The following is a 13,876-nucleotide window of genomic DNA, read 5'->3' on the forward strand; positions in this document are numbered from 1 at the left end:
TTCATGCCAGCAGCAGCTCATGTAGACACAGCAGCTCGTGTGCAGTGAAAGCCTTTACATCAGCATCCCCCCATGCTGCGGTGGAGGCATTTCTTCGGCGTGTCATTTCAGACAGAGGACTCAAACCACAATCAAGAGCGGCAAACCACAGCTCTAATTGCCCACACGTTCGCTGATCCTACAGCATCCGCTAAAAAGGTACCGCAAATTGACAATAGGCAGATGTCAGTGCATCCCCTAAATGTTGTTCAGTACAAATCAGCCGCGATCCTATTACCATCTAAATAGCTTCTGAAGCTGCATCTCCGTCCCCCAACGATCCTCCTGATGCGACCGTGATGGCGTCGAGCGGAATTAATTGATATGTTTTGTCTCCTTGTGGTTTCCTCTCTCTAATGGTTTACTAGTGTTGGTCCACTCAACACCAATTACTGATTGCTTGTCTTGTGAGCAGGTCGGCTGTGTGTATGTAAGAGCCTCTCAATCTCTCTCTCTCTCTCTCTCTCTTGCAGTGGACAACGTCCTGCAGGGTCCTGTGTTCACCAAGCAGCCGGGCAGCATTGTTTTCCCAGTGGACTCCATGGAGAAGAGCCGAGAGGTGGTGTTTAGCTGTGAAGCGCAAGGACAGCCCCCGCCTTTTTACAGGTGAGCCGTCCGGCATGTTGGACCAGTCGTGCACCGTTTACCTTCTCAGAGAGCTGGTGAAGAAGTCGCACTCGAACGGCAGACAGGTGGTCTAAAGCAGGGTCCCCAAACCTGCAAGACAGCTTCATACGGCCTGTCATAGATTTACAGTTAGACTGATGATTACGTTGTTAAAAATAATTAAAAAATAGAGCGAACCAAATTAATCCATTATCAACTGATTCCACTGAGAATCCATTTCTCGCATGTTCAGCTGGAACATCAACACTATCACATTAAGAGTCCCATATAATTCTACTATTAAAGGGTCCATATCAATTATCAATTTCCACACCATTTTTTTATTATTATTATTATTTTTACTAATTTCCATAACTCAAAAACAGAAATGGTCCAAAATGAATGTATTTATCCGTCTCCTGTAAAGTTACCATTTTGGGCACACAAGGCTTTGCTCTGACAGCGACAGTATGTGGAGGCTAACTTCACTGTTTTTATGATGCCACAAATACTAATGCACTTATGTATATACACTATATGGACAAAAGTATTGGGACACCTATACATCACACATACAGGAGCTTTTATGAATCCCACTCTAAATTCATAGGCATTAATATGGAGTTGGTCCCCTTTGCAGCTCTAACAGCTTCCACTCTTCTGGGAAGCTTTCTACAAGATGTTGGAGAGTCTGGGGGAATTTTTGTCCATTCATCCAGAAGAGCATTTGTGAGGTCAGACACTGATGTTGGACGAGAGGGCCTGGCTCACAATCTGCGTTCTAGTTCATCCCAAAGGTGTTTGATGGGGTTGAGGTCAGGGCTCTGTGAGGGCCAGTCAGGTTCTTCCACACCAAACTCACCCAGTCAGGCCTTTATGGAGCTGCTTTGTGCACTGAGGGCTCAGTCATGCTGGAACAGGAAAGGTTCTTCCCCAAACTGTTCCCACAAAGTTGGAATCATATAATTGTCCAGAATGTCTTGGTGCTGAAGCATTAAGATTTCCCTTCACTGGAACTAAGGGTTCTAGACCAACCCCTGAAAAACAGCCCCATATCATCCCTCCTCCACCAAACTTTACAGTTGACACAGTGCAGTCAGGCAGGTAACGTTCTCCTGGCATTCGCCAAACCCAGACTCGTCCATCAGACTGACAGATAGAGAAGTGATTTAGCCCGACACACTAATGCTAAAGTTAGGAGTGTTTCAGCCTGGACTGCTTTCTGAGCACAGCCAATTAGAACAGAGCTCATACGTATATCAGTCTTAAAGGCACAGTAACAAAAAGATTAATTAAAAGCGTCATTCTAAGGTTGGGAAATGGTCAGGTAAAACTGTTTTTGTTATATAAAAGCATGCAAATATTATAAGGGAACCTTAAAGAAAAAAAAAAATCAAATGAAGGAAAAAAAGTTTGTCCTTGTAAGTTTAATTAATTTAACTGAACATTTAAAATATTGTGGCAGCGGCACAGAAGAAGACGACGCGGGAAACACAACGCTTCAAGCAAGTGCTCTTTTATTGAACCTGACAGCGGGGAGAGCCGCCGCTCAGCGATATAGAACGGCCAACAAAGCCGGCACATCAGCTCTTACCACACATTCCACGCTAGTGGTAGATACACAGACCCACTAGACCCCCAGTCTGGCACGCATATACACATCATTAAGCTAACTACAGCAACTTATTTACACATTTAAGTTTCTCTTACTGTGAGTCCCGCGGTCCTGTGATGCTATGGCACTTAGCATGGCCACACCTCCTGACGGTCCATGGCCAATAAAGGCTTGCTACAGTACGCATTACGCGCTATGTATTTATTCTACTATTACTACTACTAATGATATTAATAATAATACTACTATAATTATTATTGTCATTATTACTGGTGTTGTTGTTATTATTACTATTATTATTAATATTATTAGTATTATAAGTAGTAATTGTGGTTTGTCGTGACAAAAGAATTGTTATTAAATACTGACTAAAATGTGCGCTTAGGAAGTTTTTCCTGACCACTGTTGCCTTTGGCTCGCTCGTTGGGCCTTGGACCTGGATCTAAATAAACTTTGACTTTGACGTTGACTTACATCCCCCTATATTGGGAGATTTTATTGATTTATTTTGTTTATTTTCTCATTTTTTACATTTTTAATCTGCCTCCCTTAGAGAAGACCACCTGGCCATTGGCCCCCAGGTAATTGTGTTTGAGACCCCTGCTCCTTTTAGTGGTGTGAAGTGTCAGCGTGTATTCCTGCCGTTAATTTGAAGGAAAGGAAAGTCTCTGCAATTTAAGAGGAAAGCACTCAAAAGTTCTTGGTTCATTATTTTGTCAGGACGTTGATCTGAAAAAAAGAAAATTCACACGTTGTCACTTTTTAAAGTTATGTAATCACATTACACACACATCCTTTTGGTATCAGGGACCAACTGCGCTGGCTTTAAGCATAAAAGGAAATAAATTAGGTAATTAAGGAACTAAATGATGTTTGAAGAACTCTCCTGATTACTTTTCTCCACAAGACGAGCCAAGCGAGCGCGAGCTCCTGTAGATGTGCGGCTCTTCGGCGCTTTGCAAGAAACGCCGCCTTGACAGAAACGCGGTTCTTGACCACATGCTTCATTAGTTTATCAATAGCCAAGTATGTTCTGCCTGAGCCAAGTGCCTGGTACGGATCAATCCGGTCCTCCTCGCTGCTGCAGCTGAGGTGTGCTTTGGCCAGACAGGTCCATTTACTCCCCCACCCCGGATCGAGCTAGCCTAATGGACGAGCTAATCAGCTGCTTCCTGTTTCCCGTCAACTTGGCTGAATCATCTGGCCTCGTGGTGGATGTCTTCCTCTGGGCAGCTCCAAACTCCATCACTTTCTGAAGTCATTACGCTGCTAACCGCTGCGCTATGCCTGCCGCACTCATTACAGTGCCGTTAGCCGTTTAGCTGTAGAAGCTAAACCACACGTCCCCTGATTCCTTCCGCAGATACTTTAAGTTCAGAGAGCCCTGAAGGTAAATCAGACCTGTGTTTCCCAGCTTTTGTACAAAGACAGCTGGTGCGTGTCTGTTTCGTTGGAGATTTTTAGATGTGTATATGTTACTCACAGGGATTTGAGGCGGCCGTCGCTCTGTCTCCGCAGCCAGATGGTTTTGTAATTCCACGTAATGTCTGTTTGAACACGATCACATGAAGCATGTGCTGAGTAAATGAAGTGGCTCAGCTGCAAGGTGCTGATTACATTCAATCATACCGTAATACGTGTTGCCTTCAGCCACATTCGCAGAACATTGCAGCAAGATTTCCAACAATGCGAGCGACTTCTCATTAACAGCCTATTAAGGTCTTCGTCTGGAGGGGTTACGTTTACAGTGCCTGCACAATTTCTCCTCACACGGACCTACAGTAGCGTGCAAAATCAGAGAGCGTCCTTTGTTTATTAATATCCAGTTAATTCAGCCAGTAAGTACAAGTTATTCATTCTTTAGGAGATGTTTATGAGATTAGATATAAGATGATTACATATGGAAGAGAAAAATCAATGGACGGACCCCAGAGTCCAGACCTCAACATTACTGAATGTGTTTGTTTACTTTAGAAGATGATCAACCAACTTCAAGGCTGAACTTTGGAGATGTGGAAAAACCTCTCTGAAAAACTGAAAAGAATGGAAGCTGAAATAAAGATAGGACCGTTTTTCGCGCTCTGGAGCTTCGACAGTAATCAACAGTGAATATTCAAAGCTTTGCCCTGCTGTTGGGGAGTGGGGGGGTGTTGGGTAGGGGGGCTGAGAAAGTCATTTAGAAAATCTGCATCTGCCGTCCATGTTGAAAGCATCAAGGCTTCCTCTGTTGTCAGTTCCGTGTCTCCAGACTAGCTTCTTTCCTCGCAGAGCGCTGCAGTGCTCACAGCACAGCTTTGCTCCATCTACCAGGCCTGCTAGTCTCTCTGAGCAGCAGGCTAGTCAGTGAAAGCACGGCGCATGCATGGGTTAACGGCGCTTCACAGAGGTGTTCTAACTCAGTGTAGCAGGGCATGCATCGCTGGCCTAGTAAGGGTCCAGTACGGTGGGGCACTGTTTGCAGCCGCCCTGGGAATTCATGCTGTCCAGCACCTCGTTAGTGTTGTATATACGGTATATATCTACATGTTTTAAGAGTGCAATTAAAAAGTATAAATATAGTAGAAGAATTTGCTGACAAAATACACTGTGGCGTCGTCGCACCACACTGTACATAGTTCAGTGTTTTAAAAAGGAGAAATGTTTATTTTGGGCTGTTTTAGGTTCAGGCGTGCCAGGACTTTTATGTTGAAGAGCCTGAATGTGGGTGCAGGTTTATGGAGTAGAGCAGAGGGCTGTGTTTTTAGCTGTTAGCGCTGGAGGGGCTGTGTTTCTTCTCACTGTATTTGGCGCTGTTTTCAGCTGTGTTATGGACCACAACCTCGAGTCATTTCTCTCAAGAACCCCAAACGTTAAAGTAGGGACTAAACCACCTTTATTGATAGCCTACATTTAGTAAAACAAAAAAATCTGAATCCCAAAATTAAAAATCGAATAAATACCCAACGAATAAATATCCAGATGAATATTTGAGTCCAGCCCTACATAAAGCTGAAGAGTGGTGACACTAAATACAGAAACATCTGATATTATATTCCTTTCTTGAGGGTTTTGTTTTCTTTTAAATATGTTTTCTGGCTTTTTTCTGTCTCTGAAAAATACTTGTACTTTATGGTCATTTTGACTGGAAATTAAATAAATGAAGGGTGGTCTCTGACATTTGCACAGTACTGTACTGTGTTCAAAGCATTGATAGAAATGACCTAATTACCTAACCTTTTATTGCAGTTTACTAAATCACAATATTTAAAAAAATAAATAAATAAAAATAAATAAAAAACACGTACATGTTTGAAGCTAAACAAACTATGTTCTTGGTGTCATTTTTGAATATATGATGTTTTTGTCTGAGAACACCAGCAGCGTCTTTGTTTGATGTGTCCGTCTCCTTTTCTCAGTGAGGTTCTTCTTGATCAGCTACACATCCTTTCAGACCCACAACGCTGAGTCGTCTTCTCACAGTGGAAGGATGGACAGAAACACCTGTGGATGTTTTCAGATCTGAAGCAGCTTGATTTTCTCCTCTCTCTCAGAGATGAAAGCTTTAAGTGCTGTTTATCTGATGGGGGCAGATTTGGGTTCTACCAGCTCTTCCAGGTGGTTGTTAGGAGCCACATTTTCTCTGTAACTTTTAACTCCAATTTGAGAAAATCCTGTTTTATAACTTACTTCTGTATATGAGTAGGCAAGATCCTATCTATCTATCTATCTATCTATCTATATATATATATATATATATATATATATATATATATATGCACACACAATAGGCCCATTTCAACAATTCTACTAAATCCACTCATTTCGTCCTTTTGAAATTAATTTCCTCCTTGAACCTTCTACCTACTAAACACACTCATTTGTCTCTTATGACATGAAAATTGGTTGTTTTAAGAGCACACCAGCACACACACACACACATATACACACACACATACACACACACACACACATATACACACACACACACACACACACACACACACACACACACACACACACACACACACTCCTGCGACAAAACTGTAAAACTTAAACCTGCCTGACCTGAACGCCACTTTTATTTCATCTCCATTAAAAGCCTGCATGAAAAAACACTTAGTCTCTGAGACGCGGGAGTCTGTTAGCTCTCACGCTGTCAGACTCTTTACAACTCCAGCATGCGGCTGAAATGCAAACCGCCGTCTTGCCGACACTTAATGAAAAACTCCATCTCTGCAGGTGAAAGCTGGAAAGACAGTGTAATTGAAGTTTAACAACTTTGTGTAAATTACGGCTGCCGGATTTCTCTCAAGAGCCTCTTCACTCAGTATCTTCAACTTAGTTTCTCAGGAAATCTGCCTCCCATCTAACACAGTCTTTACCTCTTTAGGGTTATTTACACAAATCTCAATTACAGATACAGCAGTTGTTCTTTGTTCACGTTAGGCTGGATTTACACAGTGATGCAACTGTATCATCATTTCCAAAGCAACTCAATCATGTGTAAAATTGGGGAGGGGGGCTATCAAAAGAGAACTATTATTATTTATATTAACAATAATAATAATAATAATAATAATAATAATAATAATAATCCAAACTGACTCAATCATTGTATGGAGCCCTGCTGGTAACATCCCATATAAATAAAAATAATGCGTGGCCACAATCCTAATATGTGGTAAGACGTGGGAATGAGATGATGTTTTTTATTAAGCTGTGGTCAAGGCTTGATCATCTTATGGCCATGCGTTAGGATCTCGTTCCCACACCTCACAAAGTCGTGGCCACAACTTAATTATCTTGTTCCCACACCTTACTAAGTCAAGGCTCCACACTCTTGTGTGTTTCTCATGACAAAATGAAATCTGCCAGCTTTGCTGATCTCATTTTCATTGTTTTTATGTTCTTGTCTGCCGAAATTAATCATTTTTAAAACAAACGCATGATGTGTTTTGACTGTTTCATGAAACTTGTTTCACAAAGTTGAGACTCTTGCAACTGTTGCCGTTAAGTTTCAAATGAGTTGCAGGATCCTTTACATTATGCATTTCATTTGCAATTTAGTTTCATGTAGGTTTCAAGCGAGTAAAGTTGCATGAAAGCTTTGCCGTGTAAAGGCGGCCTTACTGCGACTGTAAGAGACACCGTGTAATGAGCAGTTGTGTCTGGCTGTAGTTACAGTGATAAGAACCGACTGAGTCAGCGTCTTTTTATGTTTCTGTTTCTGTTCAGATCAGCTGTTCTGACACCAGCACTGTCTTTTCTGACGGTGAATCTCGAGTAATGAATTGTTGCTGATACTAAACACACTGAGTGAAAACTCTGCAGGGAGCGAATATGAAAACGACACAATTCAAATATTTGGAATCAACACTCAAAAGCTCAGAATCATTTTTTTTCAAGTAATAAAGATACACGTGTAAAATGATTCTGTTATGAAGCCGCTGTTCTTATGATGTTAGTACTTCAGAGAGTTCAGATCTTTTGTAGGATGCTGAAATATTTAGCAGGACCTGATGCTCATGTCTGGTCCAGACATTGTTTTATAGTTTAGTGCAGCCAAAAGTTTTCAATTATATACAATTTGTTTGGCTGAAATGGTTGTAACATTTTCTTTTACAGTCCCTTAAGTTCTAGATATAATCTAGGGTGAGTTTGAGGTACAAATTCCACAGTATTGTGAGATAATTTTGGGTAAAAAGTATCAGATAATTTTATGACGAAAAATATTGTACATGAATAAAGTACAGAGTTTTATACAGTATGTATCTGTTTATTAGCTATAAACTAAACTGAATCTGGGCTGTGGTTCTACTGGGTTCTAACACTGACTACTTGGAGGAGTTTCTGTTTTACTTTCCTGCTTAAATGTGTGACATTACAGTTAAATTTAGTGCATGTTTCTGTTTTGCACTGTGTTACTCCGGATATATGTGATATATTTTTATTACCATGTGATTTATGAGCTTAATATCAAGAACCTGTTAGTCATTTCAGTGTAATTTAGTTGGACGGTGTTGGTAGTTATCATCATTTCACACAAAATACTCACACAGCACTTTGAAGATTGTGCCTCACACTTACTAAATTACTATCTAGAACCTGTTTGGCATTTCGGTTCAATTTAGTTAGGCAGTAATTTAGTTATTTAGGCTTGACATTGTAACAGTGGCAGAAATTAGTTGCAGGATGCTGTACATTATGCAACTCATTTGCAGCTGTCTTGGGATTTATAATCATGTTCCGCAAAATATTTATCTAATACTTTGAAGCTTGTACCTCATACTTTCTGGAAACTAGCTAGAACATAAGGGAGTGTAATGTTTGTTATCTGTTTAATATATCATGTAATACGTAACACATTCTATGTACAGAATCTTCTTTTATTGTTTTAAGCCTAAGATTGTAATAATAGCGAAATCATTTTTGGCGCTGTAATAGAATCCTTTTCAAAAAGGTTCTGTATGGAACCACAAAGCACATTCTCCATCAATCTAAGGAACAATTTCACCATGCACAGAACCATTTAATCATGCAAAGCGTTCTTTAAATGTTCATGGTTCTATATAGAACCTTTTTTTTTACTAAGGAACCCTTAAAGAACCGTCTTTTTTTGAGATATGCAGTCGCAGTGCAGTGTTTTAACCAGCTTCATTAGAAATATCAGGTTTTATCTTGTTTTTTGGGAGATGAGGAGCCAGTTCAGTCACTTTCAGGCAGAATTCTGTTGGACTCGGACTCAAAACCTGATGATGTGATTTGGGCTCTGACAGAAAGTTCTCAGGTTGTGTTTGGGTTCAGAACAAAACTCTCAGGCCTGATTACAGCTCTGATGAAGAGAGGTGAGCAGAGCTGAACACTCTTTAAAATGTAAACTTTAAAACCTTTAAAAAGTGCCAAAAAGAGACTGATTCTGTAGAAGAACCGTGTTTGGTTCACTAAAGAACCATATTTGTAAAAGAGATTTGAGTGTGAAGAAGCTTAAAGATGACACAGTGTAAAAGTTCCAGTTTAAGGGTTCTTAATAGAACCATTACATTATGTGGAAAAATGTTTAAAAACATTTCGTTTACGCAATCAGTTCTCTAAAGAATCATCCAGTGAAAGTTTTTACGGAACCAAAAGTTCGGCACCTTTATTTTTAAGAGCTGTTTATGGTTCTATCATGACTATGCCACACCCTTAAAAAGGATGGCTCTTCAAGGGTTCTTTAGTAAAGAAAATGACTCTATGTAGAACCATGAACACTCAAAGAACCCTTTCTATGATTAAAGGGTTCTTCGCATCATGAAAGGGTTCTTCATATTGATGGAAAATGTGCATGAATATGCTATAGATGCTTCTGTATAGAACCTTTTTGTAAAGGGTTAGTAGTACTACAGAACAATAGTAACAATGGAAGAACACTTTTTGGTGCTATATAGAACCCTTTTCAAAAAGGTTCTATACAGAACCATCTGCAGCACATTCTCCATCAGAATGGAGAATGAAGAACACTTTCACAATGCGAAGAACCCTTTAATCATGCAGAGGGTTCTTTGAGTGTTCATGGTTCTATATAGAACCATTTTCTTTACAAAAGAACCATCTTCAACCATCATTTTTTAAAAGTGTAGAATTAATATGCAAATTCAGAGGCAGGTAACTTAATAGGGAATGACTATAAATAGACAATAACAAATTATTTAGCGGTTAATAAGTTATTATTACTGGTGAAAAAAAATGAAATATTTAGTTAAACATCTTGAAATACATTCTGCTGTCAGGCTTACAGCATTTCAGTTTACACAAGTTGTAAGTTATTCCTGAATAAATTAACAGCAATTATTCATATTTGAGCAGTATTATAAAAGGAAAAGGCAGCTCGTCACACACCCTGCACCTCACTGTCATCCAAGAAAGTGTTGAGCACCAGGTGGTGGAGTCTGTATTTACAGCGACTGGGGTTAAATTCACAAGTACACGTCGTGTATCTAAACATCCGTCCGTGCCACTTGCTCACCCGCAGCCGGCCAGCCCACTGATCATCTGATGCGGTTATCTGTTCCACTTCCAAGATCGCAGAAGCAGAAATTTCCACTCAACCCTCCACCACAGACATCCCTTTTAAATCCTCTCCACCCCCGACTGCTGACCAACTGGCCTGGCTCGTGGCTTGCGGCCACTCTTTTGAAATCCAATCACGGGACATCACTGTAGGCACGTCTGCTGCAAAATCTTGAACCAGCTCTTTCAGGTTTTATATCGCTGTCCAGCTCCCTGACCCCTGCGTTTCGCATGTTTCCCTGTATTAACACTCGTGATTTAACTCGTTGATGGTCATCTGATGAGTGTAAACAAGTGTGTTTGATGGGGGCCAGTTAAATCTGGTTAATTTTCCCCAAATTTTGTTAAAAAAATATAAAAAATATATGATTGCATCATTTGTTTAGTTCATTTTTAACACTTTGTTCACATTATTATAGTGGATACTGTTCCAAAATGAAAATGACTAAAACTTTTAGTAGGGAATTTTAACAGTTCTTTAAAATTTCTGCATAACTAAATGGTAAAGATGTAAACAGAGTCTTTCAGAGTGGTTTGGTGTGAAACGCTTCGTTCTAGAGAAACTTACCGATTCAGAATTGTTTACGGTGGTGGTGATCGGAACCAGACGTCTGAAGCGTTTAATACTGAGAGTTTTGAGAAGGTTTATGGCCTCAAACGGGCTACATGTAGGGCACTGTAGGGCAAAATAATACCCCAAAAACTTATTTTTTCAGATTTATTATTTTCCCATCATGAACTTTCCATATAAAACTCAGAAGACGTGTAGGTTCACTGTCTATATTTGTGTTGTTGTCATGGCGACCACTGGTTCCTTTTACCACCACTGTAAAGAAATCTGAGTCTACAATCAACCATTTCACACCAAACCACCCCGAATGACTCTGTTTTCATCTCAAACACTCATTTATGTCATTTTTTAAATCTGTGCTATTCCCATTTAAACATCTTAACTACTGCAAAGTAACTGAAATAAAGTGCACTTTTTCAAGTCTTTACTTGAGCACATTCAAATAGTTTAAACTAAATGTAGACATAATGCTACTTATTTCGATTTCAACATCTTTACAAAACTTGACGCTGGTCCTGTATCTCCTGCCCCCTTCAGAGCTCAATATTAACCCTAATCCAACACATTTTGCTCCAGCACTCTAGTCCTGTTTAGCACTATCAATGTGTGGTCGCCTCGATTAGTTATCCTGGAGAAGAGGTTGTTTACTACAGCTAATACTAAGTGTAATAATAGCCAGAGTTACATTTTTGTAATTAGTAATGTTGAGTCCACTTACACACTATAGTGGATAACCACACTGCAGGCCCCCTCATGACCATTCCAGCAGTGGAATCGAAATCAACTTGAATGTCTTGAATATAGTCAAATAAAATATTCTGCCCCATATCTCAGAGTAATCAGAGAACCTAGAACACTGTTGGCTCTCTGTGTGTGAACTGTTGTGACTTTGTGTTGAGCTGATGAGAACAAATTATGCACATTTACAGCTTAAAGCTTCACGATGTAAGTTTTGGGGATTTGGAGACCTCTCTGGTGGAAGTGTGTAATTGCATGCAACGTGTGGAAGAACGGTGTGGATTGTGGGTTGTGCTTAGGTCCTAAGCACAAGGTCCTACTTTTGTCAGCTTATTTTCATTAGAATAATATTGATTTTGTATTTGAGACCCAAACATCGCGCCCGATCTTCTTTTTGAGTCGGTTTGAGTTTTGTGCATGTGACATTAACACGTCAAGACATATGAACTGGTCCGAAAACCACTCAGTGGTGACTCGGTATTGGGATTTCTTTCAGTTTTAACAAAGCTTTAATTGATTTAATGGCTTTAATTTCAGATACTTGAAGAATTTATGAACTTGTTCTACAAAAAACATTTATTTGCAGAATTCAGAATCTGCTTATTAGCTTCTATTATAAGAGATTTTGAGTCGGTAAGTTTTCTGTTCTTTTCTAAGTGCAGAATAACAGACTGTACACTACAGATGCAGCAGGTTAGACAGAGATTAGGTTGAAAAGTGCTGGAGAACTCCTTTAATGGACAGTTCAACACTTTGACAGTTCTCCTCACTAAAACTCCCACCCACAAATTCTGTCTGCAGTCATATCCATGCATTTTAGAAGAACTTTGCATAAAAATTAAATTACTAGGCAACAAAGTATCGCTTCAAAACTCTCTGACAACTTTAATGATCAGTATGTTATCAGCGTTATTACCAGAGTTACATTTATACACATAATTTAGCTGCAGCCTTTTGTATAAAATCTTTATAGAACTACTTTCAGTCAAACATGTAATGGGCCAATTTTACATTTGTGCCCATTCGCTTTACCTCAGCCGACATCAGATCAGCAGTTCAGTCAATCAGTAGTCAGAGACTGAACATGCAGACCCGCTGGGAAATTTACAGAATGACCTAATTCTGGGTGATCTGAGCAGCTCACTTCATAGCGTGGGCCAAAGTTTAACTTTAACAATAAGAAGAGAGTTTAGCGGAAAGTTAGTGGACTGCACACTTACCCAGCTCTTAATGACCCACAAACTTTCTTTAGTTTCTCTTGAATGAAAAAAGAAATGCTAGGATTATATAGAAGATGGTGATTGGTTTCTGGTGTTTAACCTCTTTTCACATTCCTAAATATTTTAGTCTGTTTTAGAGGACTAAGCATTGAACTAAGCCTTTGTTTCCTTCAGTTATGTTGATTAAATCTATTTATATGCCACTTTACTGTGAGTTATGAAGGTGTTCAGACTTACAACTCAGAAAAACAGCTGTACAAACATCAAACAAAGCTTTGCATAACATTGTGAGCGTGTGGTCAAACCAGAGCTGCTCTGCTTATCTAAGAAATCTCAGGTGAAACTGCCGCTAGTTTGACTGAAACGCAGTGATGGAATTTGAAAATGTGATAACGTAATGTTGTGGTATACCTTATTATTGAATATGATCACATGTCTAACCATAGACAGAGGCTATATGTAGCACTGAAAGTTAGTTTTAGTTAGTCAGTCAGTGACTTAGTTGCCTTTTGTCGCTGTTTGTAAGCATTTCTCTCAAAATAGGACAAAACACATCAAAAAAACTAACCTTCTTCTAAGACCATCACCACTGGAAGCTTGAACACAGCGAATTTCAAAGTATAAAGCAGGGCATACACTGTGCAATTTTAGCCCATTTTTAAGCTCAGTTTGGTCATAACTGGCTGAATTTCATGATCAGATCGAATTTCAGCTTTTTTTTTTTTTGAGGAATTTCAGTTTCATCCTGGGTCGTAGTTCAGCTTCTTTTTCAGTTTCATTGTTTGATGAATTTCAGCTTCATCATTTGACAAAATTCAGCTTCATCATGTGGTGAATTTCAGCTTCATTGTTTGACAAATTTCTGTTTCATCGTTTGGCGAATTTCAGCTTTGTCATTTGACGAATTTCAGTTTTGTTGTTTGATGAATTTGAGCTTCATCATTTTTTATCGAATTTCAGCTTCATCATTTAACAAATTTCAGCTTCATCATTTGACGAATTTCAGTTTCATCCTTTGAAGAATTTCAGCTTCATTTTCAGGTTCATTTCTTCATGAAT

General features: G+C 39.4%; 1 protein-coding gene across 1 annotated transcript in view; it reads left to right on the plus strand.

Moving 5' to 3' along the window:
- cntn4 (contactin 4) overlaps positions 1–13,876 on the plus strand; it is a 298,829-nt gene that overhangs the window by 86,936 nt on the left and 198,017 nt on the right. The window contains exon 3 of the mRNA XM_036571557.1: positions 513–645. Coding sequence (XP_036427450.1) covers positions 513–645 — 133 coding nt within the window. The remainder of the gene's footprint in view (positions 1–512; positions 646–13,876) is intronic.

The sequence above is a fragment of the Colossoma macropomum genome, unplaced genomic scaffold, assembly GCF_904425465.1.
Source record: "Colossoma macropomum unplaced genomic scaffold, Colossoma_macropomum, whole genome shotgun sequence".
NCBI classification, from domain to species: Eukaryota; Metazoa; Chordata; class Actinopteri; order Characiformes; family Serrasalmidae; genus Colossoma; species Colossoma macropomum.